The sequence below is a fragment of the Platalea leucorodia genome (genome assembly GCF_965183815.1).
Source record: "Platalea leucorodia genome assembly, chromosome: 9".
Taxonomy (NCBI): domain Eukaryota; kingdom Metazoa; phylum Chordata; class Aves; order Pelecaniformes; family Threskiornithidae; genus Platalea; species Platalea leucorodia.
Window position 1 is genome coordinate 11,400,071 of NC_138831.1, and position 18,296 is coordinate 11,418,366.

Here is an 18,296-nt window from a genome sequence, read left to right on the forward strand (position 1 = left end):
CAAAAAAGGAAGTCAAAGTGCCAGCACAGATCAAAATAAAACAGCAAAGGATTTGGCAAGCAGATCCCAGTGCCCACCAGTCCCCTACCTTCATATTTTGACAAATAACTTTCACAGGCCTGAAAAAATTTTGCTTCTCCTTAATTTTTTGTTGCTTTTATGATTTGGCCTTCCCCCTCGACTGGTGTTTCTCTAACCTCCACTGGGCCTCCAGCACACAGTGCTCGTGGTCCCGGCACACTCCAGCTCTCGACAGCCAACACCGACACCGACCCTGAGAGGGAAGTCCACGTGCACCAAGCCCTGCTCCAGCCACCGCACTGGCCGGGAATCTCAAACCCCCACCCAGTGCACAACTTCAGCCTTGCATTTGCACTGGAAAGAGGCTGAAAGTGAAAAGGTGATTCAGTAAGTAAAAGCAGCCCATATTAGTTTAAATTCCTTTTCCCTGAAAACTGAAGAAGTCCATTGCAAGTTTCAGATCTTGGAGTCCTGGAAGATTTTCACCAACTTCAACTGGGCATCACAGAGCAGAAAAGAGGGACATCAAGTTTTGCAAAGGTTAGCATCCATCCTGCCAGAAACTACAGACATACAATTACACTTTCACAACGCAGCTAATCAGCCATGTTCCAAACATAAGCTGCATTTATCTCCTCAGAACAGCAGACTTTTTTCTTAATTATCCAAGGTCAATGGCAGCGAGTATTGAGCAAACTGACACTTGGGGAAGCAATGTAGATACAAAACTGGAGGGCAGGCAGCCTTACATTTGCTTTGCAGTACTATCACATTTTAACATAAATTGCTCTTCTTAGACCTGAGAATTACTTTCTAATTAATCACCAATCAATATGTTCAATAAGGTACCTTTTTAGAAACAGAAATACCAAGTTCTGTACCAGCATAATTTCCCCTTTTTCATAGAATCATTTAGTCCAACCATCAACCTAACACTGCCAAGTCCACCACTAAACCATGTCCCTAAGTGCTGCATCTACACGTCAACTAAGAGAAAAAAGTATTTTTAAATGTTGGAGTGTAAGGGTTTAAGAAAACTGAAGCATCTAGTCAGCCAAGGGAATAATAATTAATTTTTTATCAAACTCGCCCAGAATTACAGCAACACCTCAGAATTTTGATCACCACCTCTGTGTACTTAAGATATTCACAGAAGTTAATATGAACAACTTGAAAGCATTACACCTCCAGTTCAATACCTACAAGACGGGAGGTCTCAGGTGCACAGTCTCACCTGCTGCCTCACTGAAATACACAGCTTTTTCAGACAGGTTTTAGCTTGTCACAAAACAGGAACTACTCTCAATAACCATTTTTCAGCTTCCCTAAAAACACAAGTGGTAAAGGGCTGACAAAGTTTTACTAGTACTGTATAACAGAAAGGTATTGCATAATTTCGCTGAAATTTCTATTCAAAAACACAACAACAAAAATGCGTATTATTCTCATGAGCTGAAGATTTATTTCATGTAGCATCCATAATTACGCAGCAATTGAAGACTTCTGCAATCACAGAAGCAAAGAATGGCTCCAACAAGCCTAAGATGAGCAGGGCTCTTGGTTTGACCGGGTCCTGATCAGAAGGACATCAGAGAAAAAGAAAGGAAGGGGAAAGGCACAGAAAGGTGCTTCCATAAGTCTTGTGATGGAAGCAACACAACAGCAACAGACCTGCCTTGATCATAACGGTCCCGGGAAGAAAAGCATCATCCTTTAAATGCACAGTGGTCCTTAGGCGATGCAGGATGCATGGGGCTGTATTTCCTTCCAAGCTACATCCTACTTTCCTAAGCTTGTTGGTGACATTATATAACTATTAATTACACCGCTGCTCGGCATGCTTTTAACTGCAATGATTCAAACTGCTTCCAGTAGCTCAGTAATCCAAAGTACAATCCTCTTGACAGCAACTGACAGATTTGGAGTATTCAGTTCTAGCTGAAAGAAAGAAAAATCAAAAACCTCATCTGTCCACTGCAAAAACAGCCAATATTCCCGCTGACCAGACACACAGCTCAGTCAGGGGCTGGGACACGCTGCCGATGGGACTCCAAGCCTTGCATTAATGTGCTAAGCAGCTCTCTCAGCCCAGTGAATGGCAGATGAGGAGCAGCCCAGACCTAGAGAGCGGTAAAATACAGAATGTGGGTGAAATACAGAGAAGTATGCCAGGCAAGGCAGCGAGCTGCTGCGATCGGCACCCTGATGCGGTGCCACCTCGGGAGTTTTCCACCCTTCCGACAGCACAGCTGGACCCCGGCTGGGCACCCGCTCCACTGCTCCGAAAGGCAACCCTCCAAAGGATGGCCATGCTCGCACCCCAAAGCCCAACATCCACCTAATTAAGGACCAGCTGGGTGGCTCCAAGAAGCAGCTGGAGTCAAGCTGTGCTAACACAGCAAAGGCACTGCCTCTTCCCAAAGGCAGTCTTGAAATTCTAAGAAAACCAGAAAAGTGGGTCCCTTTTGCATCTTCGTTATCACGGGCACTGAAAGGTTTCAGTCATCAGCTACCAGACCCAGCAGACCCCCTCCTCGGATGGCGTGCTCTGCCTTTGCCCTTCCCACCCACTCTGCCAGCATGAATCTTCCTTGCAAGCTCCAACACAATTCTACATGCATTATTTATCCCTCTTGCTAAGTCATGCAGTGGGATAATTACTTAACTATTGTAATGATATTTTGCAATGGCTGTACTCTATTATTCTAATTGATTTTCATGGGATCGCTTTTGCTGCATGTTTTGAGTGCAAGAGCATATTTTCCTGGAGTATAAAGAGCTAAGTTTTACATTCATTTTAAGCCTAAGAGCTGGATGTCAAAAGGGAATTTTTAGGAGAATATCAATGTATTTTTAATTAAAACAATGTTGATGTATTACTCAGATTTTTGCCATCTCTGCTAACAACCACTGAAGACATGTTTTTTTCATAAATCAAATGAAATATAAAAATAGTTATTAACTATTTATAAGTGTTAATCACAAAGTTCTTTCCCTTCCAATAGGATGTTGTTTTCCTTGTAAGACTCTCCTTTGTAAGACTTCAGTTAGCACAACTACCAAACGTTTGAAAGGTGAGAGATCTGTGACATTTTTATTCACAAACTAAAAGCTTAAGTCAAAACACATTTGCATGTCTTGCTTAACACCACATTAAATTTCACTAAGATAAACGCTCGGCTTAGGACTCAGAGAATTGTTACAGTAAAACACTAAATAAAATCAGTCCTTTCTATAAACTCAACATGATATAAGCTACACAGCAGAGCAGCCCAATTAAACAATTATTTATGTCTCCCTCCCCCCAGGATATTCTTCAGGCTATGCATGATTCAAGATTTACTTGTAGAAGTTTTGTGAAGCAATGAATAGGATTTCAAAAAGCACAATAGTCCCAGCAATTCAAAACTGGTAAGAAAACTTTTTCTGCCTGGAGCCAGAAATTCTTCCAGGAGGAGCCTTACTTTAAAAGCTGCTAATGATAATACTCTGAACTAGAGCAGGGAGGAAAAGCAGCAAGCCACTGATAATTGACCCATCTTAACTACTAATAGTCTGCCAGCTCTATAAGCAAAGGCATGGATACAACTCCACGGAGAAGGAATAGAATCTTTTTGATCTAAGTGAGCACATAGGTATACGAGGACTAGCATATTTGTACACTAACATAAAAACCAAGAATTTTATGCAGTTGGCAGTAGAAAGACTAAACTTCAGGCAGATGAGACTCATTGAGAACTACAGCCCTGCAAAATTTGCTGAGTATGTTGGACTTTATGGGTATTTTGTTTCTTTCTGCTTAAAAACAAGAAAATGTTTGGTCACCATCTATGACACTTACTTTAAAAAAAACAGATCCAAAGTTTTATCAGTCTCAGCCCCAGTTCAAACTTTAGAGGCTCCCGGACGACCAAGAGCAATGAGCGGTCTGAGGAGTCCTCTGCTTACATGGACACAGACCAAGTTCTCCCCACGAGAACTCATTTAGGGCTTTATACAATACAACTCATTTCTCAATTCTTTTTTATCTATTAAAAAAATCTCCCTGGAAAAAAACAGTCTTGGAACAAAGCAAGATCACAAAGGATAACCGTGTTAAGTTTCACGTCAACTTATTCCCTTTCTTCTTGACGCATCAGTCTCCGAGGCCTGATCCAGCCCTTGCACTGACTTCTGCAGCCTCTGGACACGATTCAGAAAAACCAATGCAAAGAGCAAAAGGCCATGTTCTCCACAAGCATCAATTACCTGTCGAACCAAGACAGATTCACAAATGCTAGCACACTCAGAAATAAAGCAACCCACTGTTATTAGCCTAATTTCGGTGTCCATATTCTCACTCCCATGACTAAGTAAACCTGTTCCTTACGCTACATGCCTTTGTGTAAAAAAAAAAAAAAAAAAAAATACTACTCATGCCTGTGTCTGGCTTTTGAAAACAAGTAAGTGTAGTACCTAGCTGTACAATTTCATAGCTTTGAATTCAGAGTGCCAGTGGGAAAGTCGGTCTGGCTTACAACGCAAAAAAAAAAGGCAAGAGGGGAAAAACTAAAGAGATGGAAATAAAACCAAACTACTGCTAGGTGTCATCCCTCACTCCCTGCACATTAGGAAAAGCCCCAAGAACTGGCACAGAACTGTAACAGGTACCTTATTATGGACCGTTTTCCATTATTTGCTTGACATGGCTGGCCACTGGCAGAAGTAATGCCTCTTCCAAGCACAAGCCATAAGACTGTCCTCACATTTTAAATCTTTATAAATGCATACACTGAACATTAAGGTGCGATCTCCCATGCACTTATAGAGCAGGTATGCGGCATACAGACATGATGTTCTACTGCCCTGTTTGGTGTTGATTTTTGTATCAATTGGTTAATTTGTACCTGGAAAAAAAATGTCATCTTCTTCATACAAGCACGGAAACTTTGGTTTATAAAAGAGTTTCACTATCGCTTATTTGAATGCTGGTTGAATAATAGGGAATCTCAGCATAGCAGTGTAAATTCCCAGTACCTACTTGTACATTCCCAGTCAATGCAACCTAGGAGTCTAAACGAACCCTTCATAGGTCTAAACTTTTGAATGCAAACACGTGGTCCCAGCTTGCAGAGGCGCTGTGAAACTGTCACTGTCAATAAGTCATTTAATTAACCTCAAAATTTCACAGTTTGAGCTCTGGTATTACAGACTGTCCCTGTGGATAGCCCCGCAGTCCCATGGATGCTAGTAACACTCGTCTCAGATGAATTAGATCTTTCTGACCTCAGAAGTTAAGCAACTTACAACTAACTTGAGTCACATCCGGTAATAAGTACTTCTAATTAATGGCTCTTAATTACTGCCACAGTTACTGTATTCCCATACCCATGATTAAGCATGTTCCTTACGCTGCTAACCCACACGTAAAATTGTGCAATTCTGTGCTGGTTTTGGCTGGGATAGAGTTAATTTTCTTCATAGTAGCTAGTATGGGGCTGTGTTTTGGATTTGCGCTGAAAACAGTGTTGATAACACAGGGATGTTTTTGCTATTGCTGAGCAGCGCTTACACAGAGTCAAGGCCTCTTCTGCCTCTCACCCCACCCCACCAGCGAGAAGGCTGGGGGTGCACAAGAAGCTGGGAGGGGACACAGCTGGGACAGCTGACCCCAACTGACCAAAGGGATATCCCACACCATATGATGCTCAGTATATAAAGCTAGGGGAAGAAGAAGGAAGCAGGGGTGTTTGGAGTGATGGCGTTTGTCTTCCCAAGTCACTGTTACGCGTGATGGAGCCCTGCTTTCCTGGCGATGGCTGAACACCTGCCTGCCAATGGGAAGGAGTGAATGAATTCCTTGGTTTGCTTTGCTTGCATGTGCTGCTTTTACTTTACCTATTAAACTGTCTTTAATATCAACCCCTGAGTTTTCTCACTTCTACCCTTCCAATTCTCTCCCCCATCCCACCGGGATGCTAGGTGGGGCTTTGTTGCCAGCTGGGGATTAAACCATGACAAATTCTAACAATCCCGTGCCTTTAGTACCCATACAGCACACAGCTGTGCCATTCCTCCAATGCTTTAGGAGCAAAGATGCTGCTGTACATGACAGTGAAATGAAGTGTACAAAGTCTACCCACCACGCCGTTCCAGCAGTTGTATCATCATCTGTTTTCTTGCTGCCCTTGCTCTTATTTTTAAACAATTATCTATACAGTTCGGAGAAAGGAAGATAAACATTGTTTTTTAAGTCTGACTTCACGTGCAGTTTTTGAGAAGACATTTCAGGATTTCAAAGCGTTTTTCAAAAGTTAACTTAACCTCCTGTAAGCCACATGTGATAGGGACTTCTTACTACATTTGCTTTACAGACAGTGAAACCTATGCACGTGAGTTACCTAACTGTCCAGAGTCACAGCGAGTTAGAAGCAGGAGAAAAAGGTCCCCACAAGAAGCAGTGCCCTGGGTGCCACCTCCCTGCTCGCAGCGCTGACGGGTACACAGAAACACCTGCCAGCCATCCAGAATAACGCTTTTCTGCCAACATTTATAGTTGCATCATGTGTCACATGGGAATTCATCATCTCTGGACACCAAGATACTGCTTATGCAAGGTTTGCAGCTCTGTATCCCACAACAGGAGTGCTCCTGCCCAGCCCAGGGCAAGCCCACAGTCGTTCCCAATGGGAGCACTGCTATGGCACCCCTACCAACAGGCAAAAGCCCCAAAAGAAGCCATGGAGGAACAGCCACTTGCAGGTTAACTCATCCTCCCTGGGAAAGGCTGGATGATGCCCACCACCTGGAGCACACCAAGCTACCTGTAAGCTAACTCATTACTGTCGCCACACAACAGCACACCACCCAGCCATCCCTCGGACAAGCCACCCGCTGTCGCTACCGCGTGCTTTCCCTTTAGGTTCGATGGAAACCCGACGCCGTCAGATACTATTAGAGTAACCTCTGCAACCCACCAGATTCGCTTTCAATATTCCTCCTCTGATTAAGACACACCATCCTTCGAATCCCACGCTGGCATCAAGCAGCTGCCAGTCTTTCCCACACAAGTCAAGCTACTTCTGTGTAAAACCAATAAAACACACATAATTCCCCCAACATAATTCACCATTTTTTTAACAAGCAGTTTTAGGCAATATAGGTTTACCAATTGCTGATACCATGATGAATTGTAAACATTTCCTAGAGCTTATGAAATATTTTTGTTAAATTGATCCACACCCATGACTGTTACAGATAACAAATGAAAACAGTTTTGTTTCTCTGTAAGGCACCTGTAATAACTGAGCAATAGCAGCAAAGGCACCAGCCAGAGCTTCCTCGCCCTGTTAGCATTACAGAGGAAAGCCTCCCCTTCTGCTGCTAATGATGTGCTCTACCCTGTATCCCCAGGAGACAAATGACTGCACTGGCTGATTGACTCCATCACAGGGCCATCGTCCATCAATGTATTGCCTCTCTTATTGAAATCTCATCTTGGGAAGAGAAAGTGCTCAGTACCACTTCCGAAAAAACAGTGAAAGCACTTTCAGAATAAGAGCTCCAAGATATATAATTAGAGCCAAATGCTTCAGCAGAAACACACATTTCCAACAACCTGAACATATATGCATGCTTTGTCCAACCAGGACAAATAAGATTTATGTCCTTCTGCTAATCTAGATGATTTTTTTTTTTTTTTAAACAAAGGAATGAAACACCTCCCATAGACATAAATTTCTTGGTCAAATTAGAACACAGACAGTGAATACAACCATATAGATTAAAGAATAGCAACTTGAGGATATTTAGCTAGCTGATTTGCTAAAGGGTGAGTTCCAGCCTCTTTTACACGGCTTAAATCACACTAACATCACACTATCCCCACTGACACCCGCAAATAGAAGTGAAAGAAATACAAATCCTTCCATGCGTCTATTTAGTACACAGATAATAAAATTTTAAAAAAGGGAGTAATCCTATTCAATTAAGAACAACCCCTTTAATTCCAAAAACGGTGCACATCTGGGAGCGGGACCAGGGCGCAGGGGGTAACCCACACTCAACACTCATCGGGCAGCATTCAGATCAACTTTGCAACATCTCTGAAGCCACCAAATCCTACTACTTCTACATCCTCTATCCACCTCCCCGAATCGACCATGTTAAGTTGCACATGAATTACCCAGACATAGTTCCACCCGCACAAAAATAATTTAGTTCAGGAAAAATATTTCAGATTATCATCAGTCTCATGTCTGTCTACTCAACAATATAAATCTGAAGAAGGCAGCTTTATCTCGGGCAAGATATTTTGTCTCACTTAGCACCTCTGCATGTTACAAGCAATCTATCATAACTCTGAAATCCCAGAGAACAATCGGCTTGAGAAAACACGTCTAAACATTTATTCCTTCTTTACCCCTAAACAGAATCCAAAACTGACTTGTTTTGCTTCCATTTTATTTAAAGGCACCCAATCTGATAAGATCCTCAAACTAAAGTTTCTAGAACTCGTGAACATATTCCCATGTAAGTTGTAAATATAGTTTCTGGAAGTTTGCACCTCCATATAGCAACTGACATAAAGCATACACTGTGCTTACTTAAACACGGAACATTTCAGCTCTCAGCAAATTGCCACACAATGTATGCTTCAAAATGTTTATCAGTCAGAAGATTAAAATCAATTTGACTATTACAGGACTTCTGTTTCTGTGGTAAATAACATAATTGTAATTGTTTAGTATTTTGATCCTTGTAGCATAGGGGGTTACTCCACAATCCCAGGCCAGTGTCTCAAATAACACCACATACAGTTCAAAATCAGGTCTCCTGGTTTCACCATCCATACAGCCCCTTTTTCTCATGCATTTCCAGTATTATTTAACAGAAGATTGGCTGTGGGTGTACTTTTAACTTTCAGAAACACAGGCAGCACTTCAATAATAAAATACCATCAAAACAATGCCCAGTTCCACCCAGTTAGTGTTGTTTTTTCTAGGAAGGAGTTGAGATTTACCTGACTCTGAAGATACCAAGTTACTGAACAGTCAAACAAAACCCACCAGGCCAGCAAGCAGAAGTGATGCTTTTCCCCTCTCATTTATATTTGAGCCAGTCAGAATTACAATCTTTCCCGTGTTTAACAGGCAGTGAATTTGTTGATGTACCAATTAGCACTCTGCTACAAAGAACATGCTCCTAATTAATAGCTGGCTTATGGGAAGAGCGATGTTAAGGATTTGGTCGTACCTCCAGATGTACCAAAAAAGTGTGAAAGGAGCTCTGGTTGACGTAAAGAAAATCTGTCTGCACAAAGAGACAATCAATGTATTTAGCATGTGTCAGCTGTAAAAGGAACTTACATAAATGCAATGGAGGCATTTCCACATTATTTCTGTCATATTGTGTAATCCTGGACATCTGTTTAGGGTAGCACGTACAGGTTACTCAGTATTTCGTGGTCAGCTTTTTTTGCCATGCCCTTAATAAACACAAAGTGGCAATAACAATAACTTTCCCTTACCTGTCTGGAACATGCACACTTTAAATAAATCCTCAAAAAAATAAATCCTGTAAGACCCCTTCCCTCTGGAAACACCCAGATTTCTCCTTTTACCTTGTGAAGGAGGCCAGTGCAAAGAGAGACGTAAAGTACAGCTGCAAGACACAGCCACAGAGAGAGTCTGTATGAATCTTATTTCAGGTCAGAGCTATGCGTTACGAAACTCCAGCGCACCTTGTGAGTGACCTACATTGTGGGACTGAAACCCACTAACCTACAGAACCACCCGAAATCCCGCAAAATAGGTCAGCGGGTTTCCTCGTAAGAAGAATTACGCAGACAAGGAGAGATGCATATAATAAAGGACAAGCAGAGCGCATCCTTCGCCTAACGCTGGAGCACTCTGCAAGCCGTGATCTCTCACCCTGCTGCCACATTCCTGCACACCGGCAGGACTCCCCAGAACTGCCGTGAACGCCTGTGCTTCTCACCAAGGGACCATGGAAGGACCCATCTGCTCATTCAAGCCCAATGGAGCAGGAAGAAAGGGAGCAGCACCACAGCAAGGAAGGGTGAGCCTACCAGCGGCAAAGCTGTTTAATTCACATTGCTAACGCAAAGCAGGTCTCACAGCAGCTGGAGTACAAGTGACACCTGGTTCATGATCAGCCTGGAGTTACGGCAGGGGCACCCAGGCTACAGCAGAAAAGCTGGATATGGCCAGCCAAAATAACCCATCCAGCCCACAGCACATTACCTGCCAACCTTCAGTCCTCATTGGTCTTGGGTCCCACGCAGTGCTTTCAGGGACCTGACTGCTCGGCCAAAACAGAGCCCCACAGCACTACGAGCTGCTGGGGAACACTAACAGGCAGCACAGGACAGTCAGCCAAGATGCCGCAGGAGCTGAGGGTGGCCGCAGAGAACCACGCTTCGCATCCACCACCTCCCTCTTCTCAGCCATTGCACCGGTCAACACTGCACAAACACTTTTCTATTTCCAGTTCATACAAGGTTCCGCTTAGTAGACGAACCCACGTCAGCGTGCAAATACAGACACCCATCGTGCAAATGCAGCAGCCCCTCCGCAGCCAGCTGACGGGAACATGAAACAATCAGGGCAATTAAGAAAGGCACGCAGAGAAAGTTGCTCAGCATTCCTCTGCCTACCAGTTCCCCACAAGGGCCTGCCGAGAGCGAGGGCCAGTATCCCAGTGGACTCAACGTCTGTTCACAGCAATAAAAGAAAGCTACATGCCCTCTCCTCCTACACACGCATACATACTTTGATTTAGATTCCCGTCTCCCAAAAAGCAGTCTATGGAGGAAGGGAAAAAATGAATAATATCCATGCTGCATATTATCAGTGATAGATTAACACACTCTGTGTCGTACTTTATCTATTAGATCTTTATACAGTCTCCAAGAGAAATCAGACATTGATCTTTAAACCCTACCATCCACAATCATTTAACCCAAATGGGTAATCCATGTGAAAACTGTAACACAGACTTTACTATGTTATCTAACATAAAGACTTCCCCCCCCCCCCCCCAATAAAGCACCACAACAGGTATAGCTATTATTCCTTAATAGGATCCTACCCAAGTGGCAGAAGCACAGCGAGTCACAGCAGCCACCACAGTACCTACCGTGCTTGTCACCTACAGCATTTCAGGCACCCAAATTTGGCAACCATAGTGAAGGGGTATTGCCAAGGTGCTGCACGTCAATACTGAGGATCCTCCCTGCTGAGAATGATTTCCCAGAGGTGCTGGACCCAAGAGAAATCCTGGGGTGATGGTAATGAGATCATTAATGCCAGAGCCAAACACTAGCAAAGAGCAAATCAGGACACAACTCTTAATTCTTTCAAACAGCCGAAGTACAAGATGCAGATCTTATGCCAGTGTTTTGCTTGCACCAGGATGACAGATAATAGCCGATCTGAAGCTGAACAGCTTCATCTGCTCAGATGAAGTTTCACAGACTAACTCTATGCTACTTAAAAAAAAGCGTAGCATGAACATGTACCAGTAGTCAGTTTATAATGGATTATACCCCAAAGCCACGTGGCTGTGGCACCCGGGGTCCAGTAATACAAGTCATGAAGTTAAACTTAGTGTATCGTCAAACCACAGCCCCAGAATTCAGGGCTGGCTGCGAACCATCAGCATTGTCTGCTTGTAAAATGCTAGGTTTGCAAAAAGCTCCTCCTGTCCTTAGCTCCCATGCCCTGGTGGGCTTGCCAGACCTAGCTAAAGTACTCCTCATCTACAAATTCAGGAAGTAACAGCTAATTACTTTTAGACAGTGCTGGTAAACCAGGTATGAGACAACAGAGGTCTGAAGAACTCCTTGCATGTGGGCAAACACTTTGCCAACAGGTATCGTGCATTCCAGCACTCAGAACTACCTAGGCAGAGTTACGCTGTTATCATCCATCACCAACAAAGCAGTCCCCGAGGGGACACGTCCTCAGGATCTGGATGGCCCCGTGGAGCACTGGCACGACTCCAGGCTGGTACGGCCCACACTCCGCTCCACCTGATCCAACTGTCATCTACCTTCAGCAATCAATGGGAAAAATAGGGATGATTTAACCATAGATCTAAATGGCCAATTAGGAAAATGAATATTCCAGAGTAAAGGCACCAACGTCCCTTCCACAACAGCTTTTTCCAGACAAGTCACATACTGCATTTTTATAGAAAATAACCCACTTAAAGGCCAGCTATGATGTTAAATAAAACCCACCTTAATGCAGGTGAAAGCTATTTAACTTAAAAGAACCGAATGAAACCACTTTGCTTCCAACCCACACCACAGCTACACACCAAAGCAAGCACTTTTAGAAGAACAGTCCTGCAAATACATGGCAAATAACCAGGGCATATATTAGCTGTACGGAGGACAGGATCACGAGCCTGATTCCTCATTCCAGGAATAGCAGGACTATCTGGTGTCTATTCTGGTCAGCCCAGCTTGGATGCAGAACAAGAGAATACTTTTCAATGGTAGTAGTTTACTTCCTTCAAGGTGCTAGCTTAGATCCTGCAAACATGCAAAGGAATTTTCTGGAGAACTGAAGGGGAACAAAGGCCAGTACCTATGTGAGACACCTGTTCCACACAAGAGAAAATTCATTTTTAAATGATGATTAATAGTTTCAGCTCGGCCTCCCCTCAAAAATAAGGATGGCAAAAGAGTGAAGCGCTACTGACATCCACTCCTTGAGCACTCCACAATGAAACCTATTTTCAAATCACCTGATGCAAACTCCAAGCCACGCACTTTAGGCATACAGGCATTAGCAACAAATACAACAGAAATGCTTATTAAGTGCATGCCTTGCAGAGGACATACACACACGACAACTTGTTAATTTTGTACTAAAAAGTCCCATTGTTTAGTTAATTTGCATGTCAGACATGCGGTTGTTGCTCTCGCATCTTCCACTGACTTTTTTTTAGTGCATTTCTCTGTAATCGAGGCACATTCACAATAGAGGATATGAAGTTCAGAAAAGAAAAGCACTTATCCTAAAGTTAGCAAAAAATTAACATCATAGAAGCTCCACCACATCGCACAACTTGCCTCTTTATCCAAAAGGAAAGCTTCAGAAAATAGTAACTACCTCTGTGAAATCAGAGGGAGGGGGGAAATATTCTCCTTCACAATGATGTCTGAAAGCAATCCCATGCAGAAACACTCTGCGCAGCCGTGCCTGGGAGGAGAGAGGAAGCTACAAGAAGAGGTGTGCAGGAACACAACATATGTAAACCATCAGAGAACCAAAGGGGAAGAGGGGCAAGAAAAACAAATGGAAACAGGGAGCCATCAACCCTCAAATAGCAACACACAGCTCCCCATAATGGGAAATATGAATTCTGCCCTCACGTTCCTAGGAAATCCAAAGTAAACTTTCCTTCCGCGTGTGAAGTAGTAATGGATATTGGAAGGGAACACATCCCTGGAGCAAACTTCCCAGCAGAAGTTTTAATTCAAGCCTTCTCCTGTTATCAGGAGCTGGTGGGGCTACACCAGAGCAAACCACCAGAAGAGCCGCAGGACACAAGTGGAAGCAGTGGCCAGCACCAGTTCCCTGTCCCATTACATCAATACAAAAACCTCCAGGAAAGAAAAAAAGTATTGTACACCCCAACAAACACATTACCATTGCTCACTCCCAAGCTAGCCAGCGAAATTGTTGTCTCACCCAACTGAACACTGTGTTGTACGTAGCTTCTATCTTTGCCGTGACCCTCACAGAAGGAAAACTGTAGAAAAACTCAACATACTTGCCTAAATAGAGCATAATAAAGTTTAACCATAAAATAGCAAGAATAAAGTTGAGGAAAGGGAGTTAGTGACATACTGTAACAAATCCAGTATTCAGGCAAGTACTACAGGTTTAATGTAATCTTTGCACAACAACTCCCAATTCTCTTGAGATGGATTTGACCTCATTTTTATTTAAAAGTGCAACTGAAATATTTATAAACAGCCCCTTGAAAAGTATTCAGGTGCAATTTAACTGTTTAGCATCTACAGAGATTTTGACTTGGCATGTCAACTCTCAAACTCACTGTGTTTGAAGCTCCTTTCATGAGATCCTAAGGAAAGGGGATAGTTGGGTCTGAGAAAGTAAAACTTCTAACTGCTGCCAGCCACCCCTCCCACACACCAACAGATTATATCGAGTCTGAAGAAATATACGCACGGTGAGAACTAGCTAACATCCTAACTAGTTCTCAAACCAGAGAATATTTATCAGCCAAAGTAAATTCTACAGCAAACAACTGACTTCATGGCAGGGAGGGGGGGCAGAATAGGTCACACCAGATCTTAATAAAAAAAAATGGGCATACTGTAATTGCACACAATAATTTGATGAAAACCAGTTGCCTCACCACATCTATGGTGTCTTTCACTACTTTGTTGAGTTTTTTAAGAAGTGAGTTTGATAAATTTCCAATAAGCGTTATTGAAGTAAGCCTTAATGAAGCAAGGCAGTTTTAAATGTGGAAAAGTGTCATCAACTTGTCAAATTGCGACTTAAAAGTCAAGCTCATCAGACACCTTATATTTCAAGTAATAAATTATCAGTCATAACTCGTTAAGTATCTTTACATCAGCCATTTATTTAAAAAATTCTGAAGAATTTCCACAGCATCGACTCATACGCCACATACTGTAACACTCAAAGCAATACCACAACAAAGAATTCTGACCTCCCAGGTCTTCCCAACATAGGACGCTCACTCACAACATTCAATCACTCCTGCTTTTGGTTACATTTATTCATAAATGATATAAATATGCAAGGAGACGTGATGGTCCATTGAATATTTTAAATACTTTCTCAAATTCTACAAACAAAAGCAATTTAAAAAGCAGCAAAAATGAATAGAAAGCTGATGAATTAAATGAATTAAAATTAGAAGCCATTCATAAGGGTCCATTAAAAGCTAAACAGAAGTACAATGTTCTAGACCCGAGGATCACATCTGCAAGTAAGGCTACAGCTCTTAACCTGAAATCACCAACTGCTATCCCTCTTAAGGGTCCTTTAAAAGACAAAACATCCTACTACCTCTACAAACAGTTTGAAAATTATCATTTAAAAAAAAAAAAAAAAAGGCACACGAGAGAAAGCTGCTGCTCTCAAAATGAACATCAGCATGGTGGCCAAATTAAAATGATCAAGTCTGATACAAGATACAACCCATATGGGCTCCTACATCTCATTAAGACTCTCCTCCTACAAACACCCGTGCACATGCTTGACGTGATGCTGCAAGAACTCTCGGTGACTGCAAGGCTGCGCGCTGTAGTAGCACAGTTAAACACCGGGTGACTGCAGGATCAACGTGTTTCACCTGAGCCAACGGGGAAGCCAAGGAAACAGAAAACCACAGAAACCAAGCATGCTGTGAAGGTTCAGTTGCATGACAAAATAAGATTGAACAAAACAAGTGAAGAATCAGCTCTAGGTGCATACAGAATACTACTGTCCCAAAAGCTCAACCTTATTCAGTGCTATAACTATGCTATTTAAAATTAAGTTCAACACCCGTGTGTGTTTTGTAAAAAGCGTAGGGATACTTGTAACCGACATGCATCATAAAACACACAGTGAAGCACTACAGCACTCTGTTGCTGCAACTCAGAGAGTTTCAATGGCCCAAAAGCATGCTCCCCATTAAAAATGTAGGCACTTCACATTGTTCGCACTGTGCTTTAGACAATAACCAACCAAACACGCTTTCACCTCCTTTGTCAATCAAGTCAAGACAGCCAAGTCATGCAAACAGCCTGCTGACGAGAGCATCTCAATGCACTGCTTCACCCAAAGGAGGAAAATGATGCCTTTCACAATGGAAATCCTACGGACTGCTTCTTTGGCAGAGCAGAGCAACAGCAACTCACATTTGGAACATACAATATGAACAAAATCAGAAGTCAACATGGCAGCACAAATCAGAAGAAGAGAGAAAAAGCAGAGCACCACATGCCTGTTTTAGTGCCAACTGGTATTTCTAGGACAAACTTTCTGAACCCATGAACTGCGAGAGTGCAAGTTTTGGGGAGGGGAGTTTAATTAAATTAACCATTGTATGTCATCTTTGCCATCTCATAAAGACTTCAACAGTTACTTGGCACAAGGCAATCGGAGAGACCTGACAGCTAAAGCTTTCAGAAATCTGCACCATTCCCACACTGAGCACAAAGCCGATTCCTTTCGGATAACAACAGGCACCAAGAGATCACCGTCTCAGGAAGGGAGCTGTTGTTCTCATGGCATCTTTAGTTTCAGCCGTTTCCCTTCTCGCTCCCTAATCCTCAATCATTTCTACTCCTGTAGAAAACACAGGTAAATCTCCACCCAAACCACAGAAAACCATCTGCCCCAAACCACAGTCGGAACGCTTCTGGCTGCCTACGCATCTCCGAGAGGTCCTCTGTACATCGGCGACAAAAAAGCACAGAACAACAAAGATTCAGGTCACTGCCACATCCACAAAACATGTCTTCCAGCTCCAATTAAACGCTTGAAAGAGAATTTTGAAAATCCACAAGCTTTTGAACAGGGACAAAAGGGACGGCATCGGGGGGAAGAGGGGGTGCCACCAGGTGACATGCAGGCAATAGCAAAAAGAAAAAAAATAAAAATCAACAAGTCGAAGCAGCCCAGCGCGGCGCGAAAGCCGCGTCGGAAGGTGCGGACGTACCTTGTGGAGGTGCCTTTCCTGACATCGCAGATGCTGCATTTGAAGGCTTCGGCGCTGTTCCTGAAGGTGCACACGCTACAATCCCAAAAGCCTTCGTCGGCTGCAGGTTTGGCTTGCCTCTTCGGCCTTGAGGAGGGGGAGGGAGAGGGGAAGCGTGTGTGTGTACGTGTGTGTTTGGGGAGGAGGAGAGAGGCGGCGGGAGGAGGAGGGAGAGGAGGAGGAGGAGGAGAGAAAGAAAACACACACATGAGAAACCATGTTACAGAGCCCCGAAACCCAGCGCCTGCTCTCGCCGCCGCTCTCCCCCCGCGCCCGGGAGCAGCCGGCAAACACCTACGGGGCCGGCGCCCGGAGAGGTGCGGTGCGGCGCCGCGCTCCGCCCCCGGCCCCGGCCCCGCGCCGCGGGAGGGCCCAGCCGGGCCGGGCCGAATCCAGCCGGGCCGGGCCGGCCGCGTCCCCCGGCGCCCCCCGCACCGCGGCGGGGGCCGCCCCCCTGCCCGGGAGGGAGGGCGGGAGGGTGGGTGGGAGAGTTTGAAGGCTGGGAGGCGCGTTCCCTCCTCCACCTTGTTAAACCTCCCTTTGTCTGGGAGCAGCGAGTGCGCGGAGCGGGAGTGCGAGCGAGGGGAGCCGCCATGGCTGCTCTCGCACCAGACCAGCCCTGGCACCGGCGGCAGGCAGGGAGACACCGGCACTCCTCCGCCTCCTGCTGCCCTTCCACGCTCCCTCCATCTTAGCAGCCTCCCTCCCTCGCTCCCTCCCTCCCTCCCTCCTTCCCTCCCCGCCCGCAGCCCCCCCGCCCCGGCCCCCCGCGTACCTGGCGGGGCGGGCGGGCACGCCGCCCCCCTCCCCGCGGGCTCCCTCCATCTTAGGAGCCCCTCGCCGCCGCGCCCCCCCTTCCCCCGCGGCGGAGCACACGCAGGCAACTACCAGCCAGGGGCCTACCCACCGCCATCCCCTCCCGCCGCGCCAGCGCCGAGCCGGGCCCGCCGCCGCCGGCGGGGCAGGGGCGGGCAGGGGCGGCCCCCGCCGCGCTCCCTCCATCTTAGGTGCCTCTGCCCGCGCCCCCCGCGCCCCCGCTCACCTGGTCGGGCTCTTCTTGTCGCCCATGACCATGGATCGGGGCCGCCCCTGCCCTGCGCACAAAGAAAGAGGCGAGGGGGAGGGGAGGGGGACGGGGCTGCCTCCGTCCAGCAGGCTCCGGCTGCTCCGCACCCCCGCGCCGCCGCTCCTGCCGCTGCCAGGCTCCGCTCCAGACTAGCAGCGCAGCGCAGCCCGGCGCCCTCCCTCCTCCTCCTCCTCCTCCCTCCTCTCCCTCCCCGCGCCGCGCCGCTCCGGCGGGCGGAGCTCGCCGCCGCGCCGCGGCCAATGGGGGCGGCCCCGCCGCCAGCCCTGGCGGGGAGGAGAGCGGGGAGCGCCCCCCGCGCCGGGCCGCGCCGCCTCCCCGGCGGGTCCCACCCCCGCCCCGCCGCGGCCCTCCGCCCCCGGCCGGGAGCCCCTGCGGGCCGCCTCCCGCTCGCCCTCCCGCCCTCCCCGCCGCGCCGCGGGCGCTGCCC

General features: G+C 45.8%; 1 protein-coding gene across 1 annotated transcript in view; it reads right to left on the reverse strand.

The window, feature by feature from the left end:
- Window positions 1–17,997, reverse strand: part of RYBP (RING1 and YY1 binding protein) — a 42,601-nt gene extending 24,604 nt beyond the window's left edge. Inside the window, exons 1-2 of the mRNA XM_082321493.1 lie at window positions 17,825–17,997; window positions 16,744–16,869 (exon numbers count right to left, since the gene is read on the reverse strand). Of these exons, the coding sequence (XP_082177619.1) occupies window positions 16,744–16,869; window positions 17,825–17,856 (158 nt within the window). The 5' untranslated portion in view covers window positions 17,857–17,997. The remainder of the gene's footprint in view (window positions 1–16,743; window positions 16,870–17,824) is intronic.
- Between the last annotated feature and the right edge of the window lie 299 nt (window positions 17,998–18,296).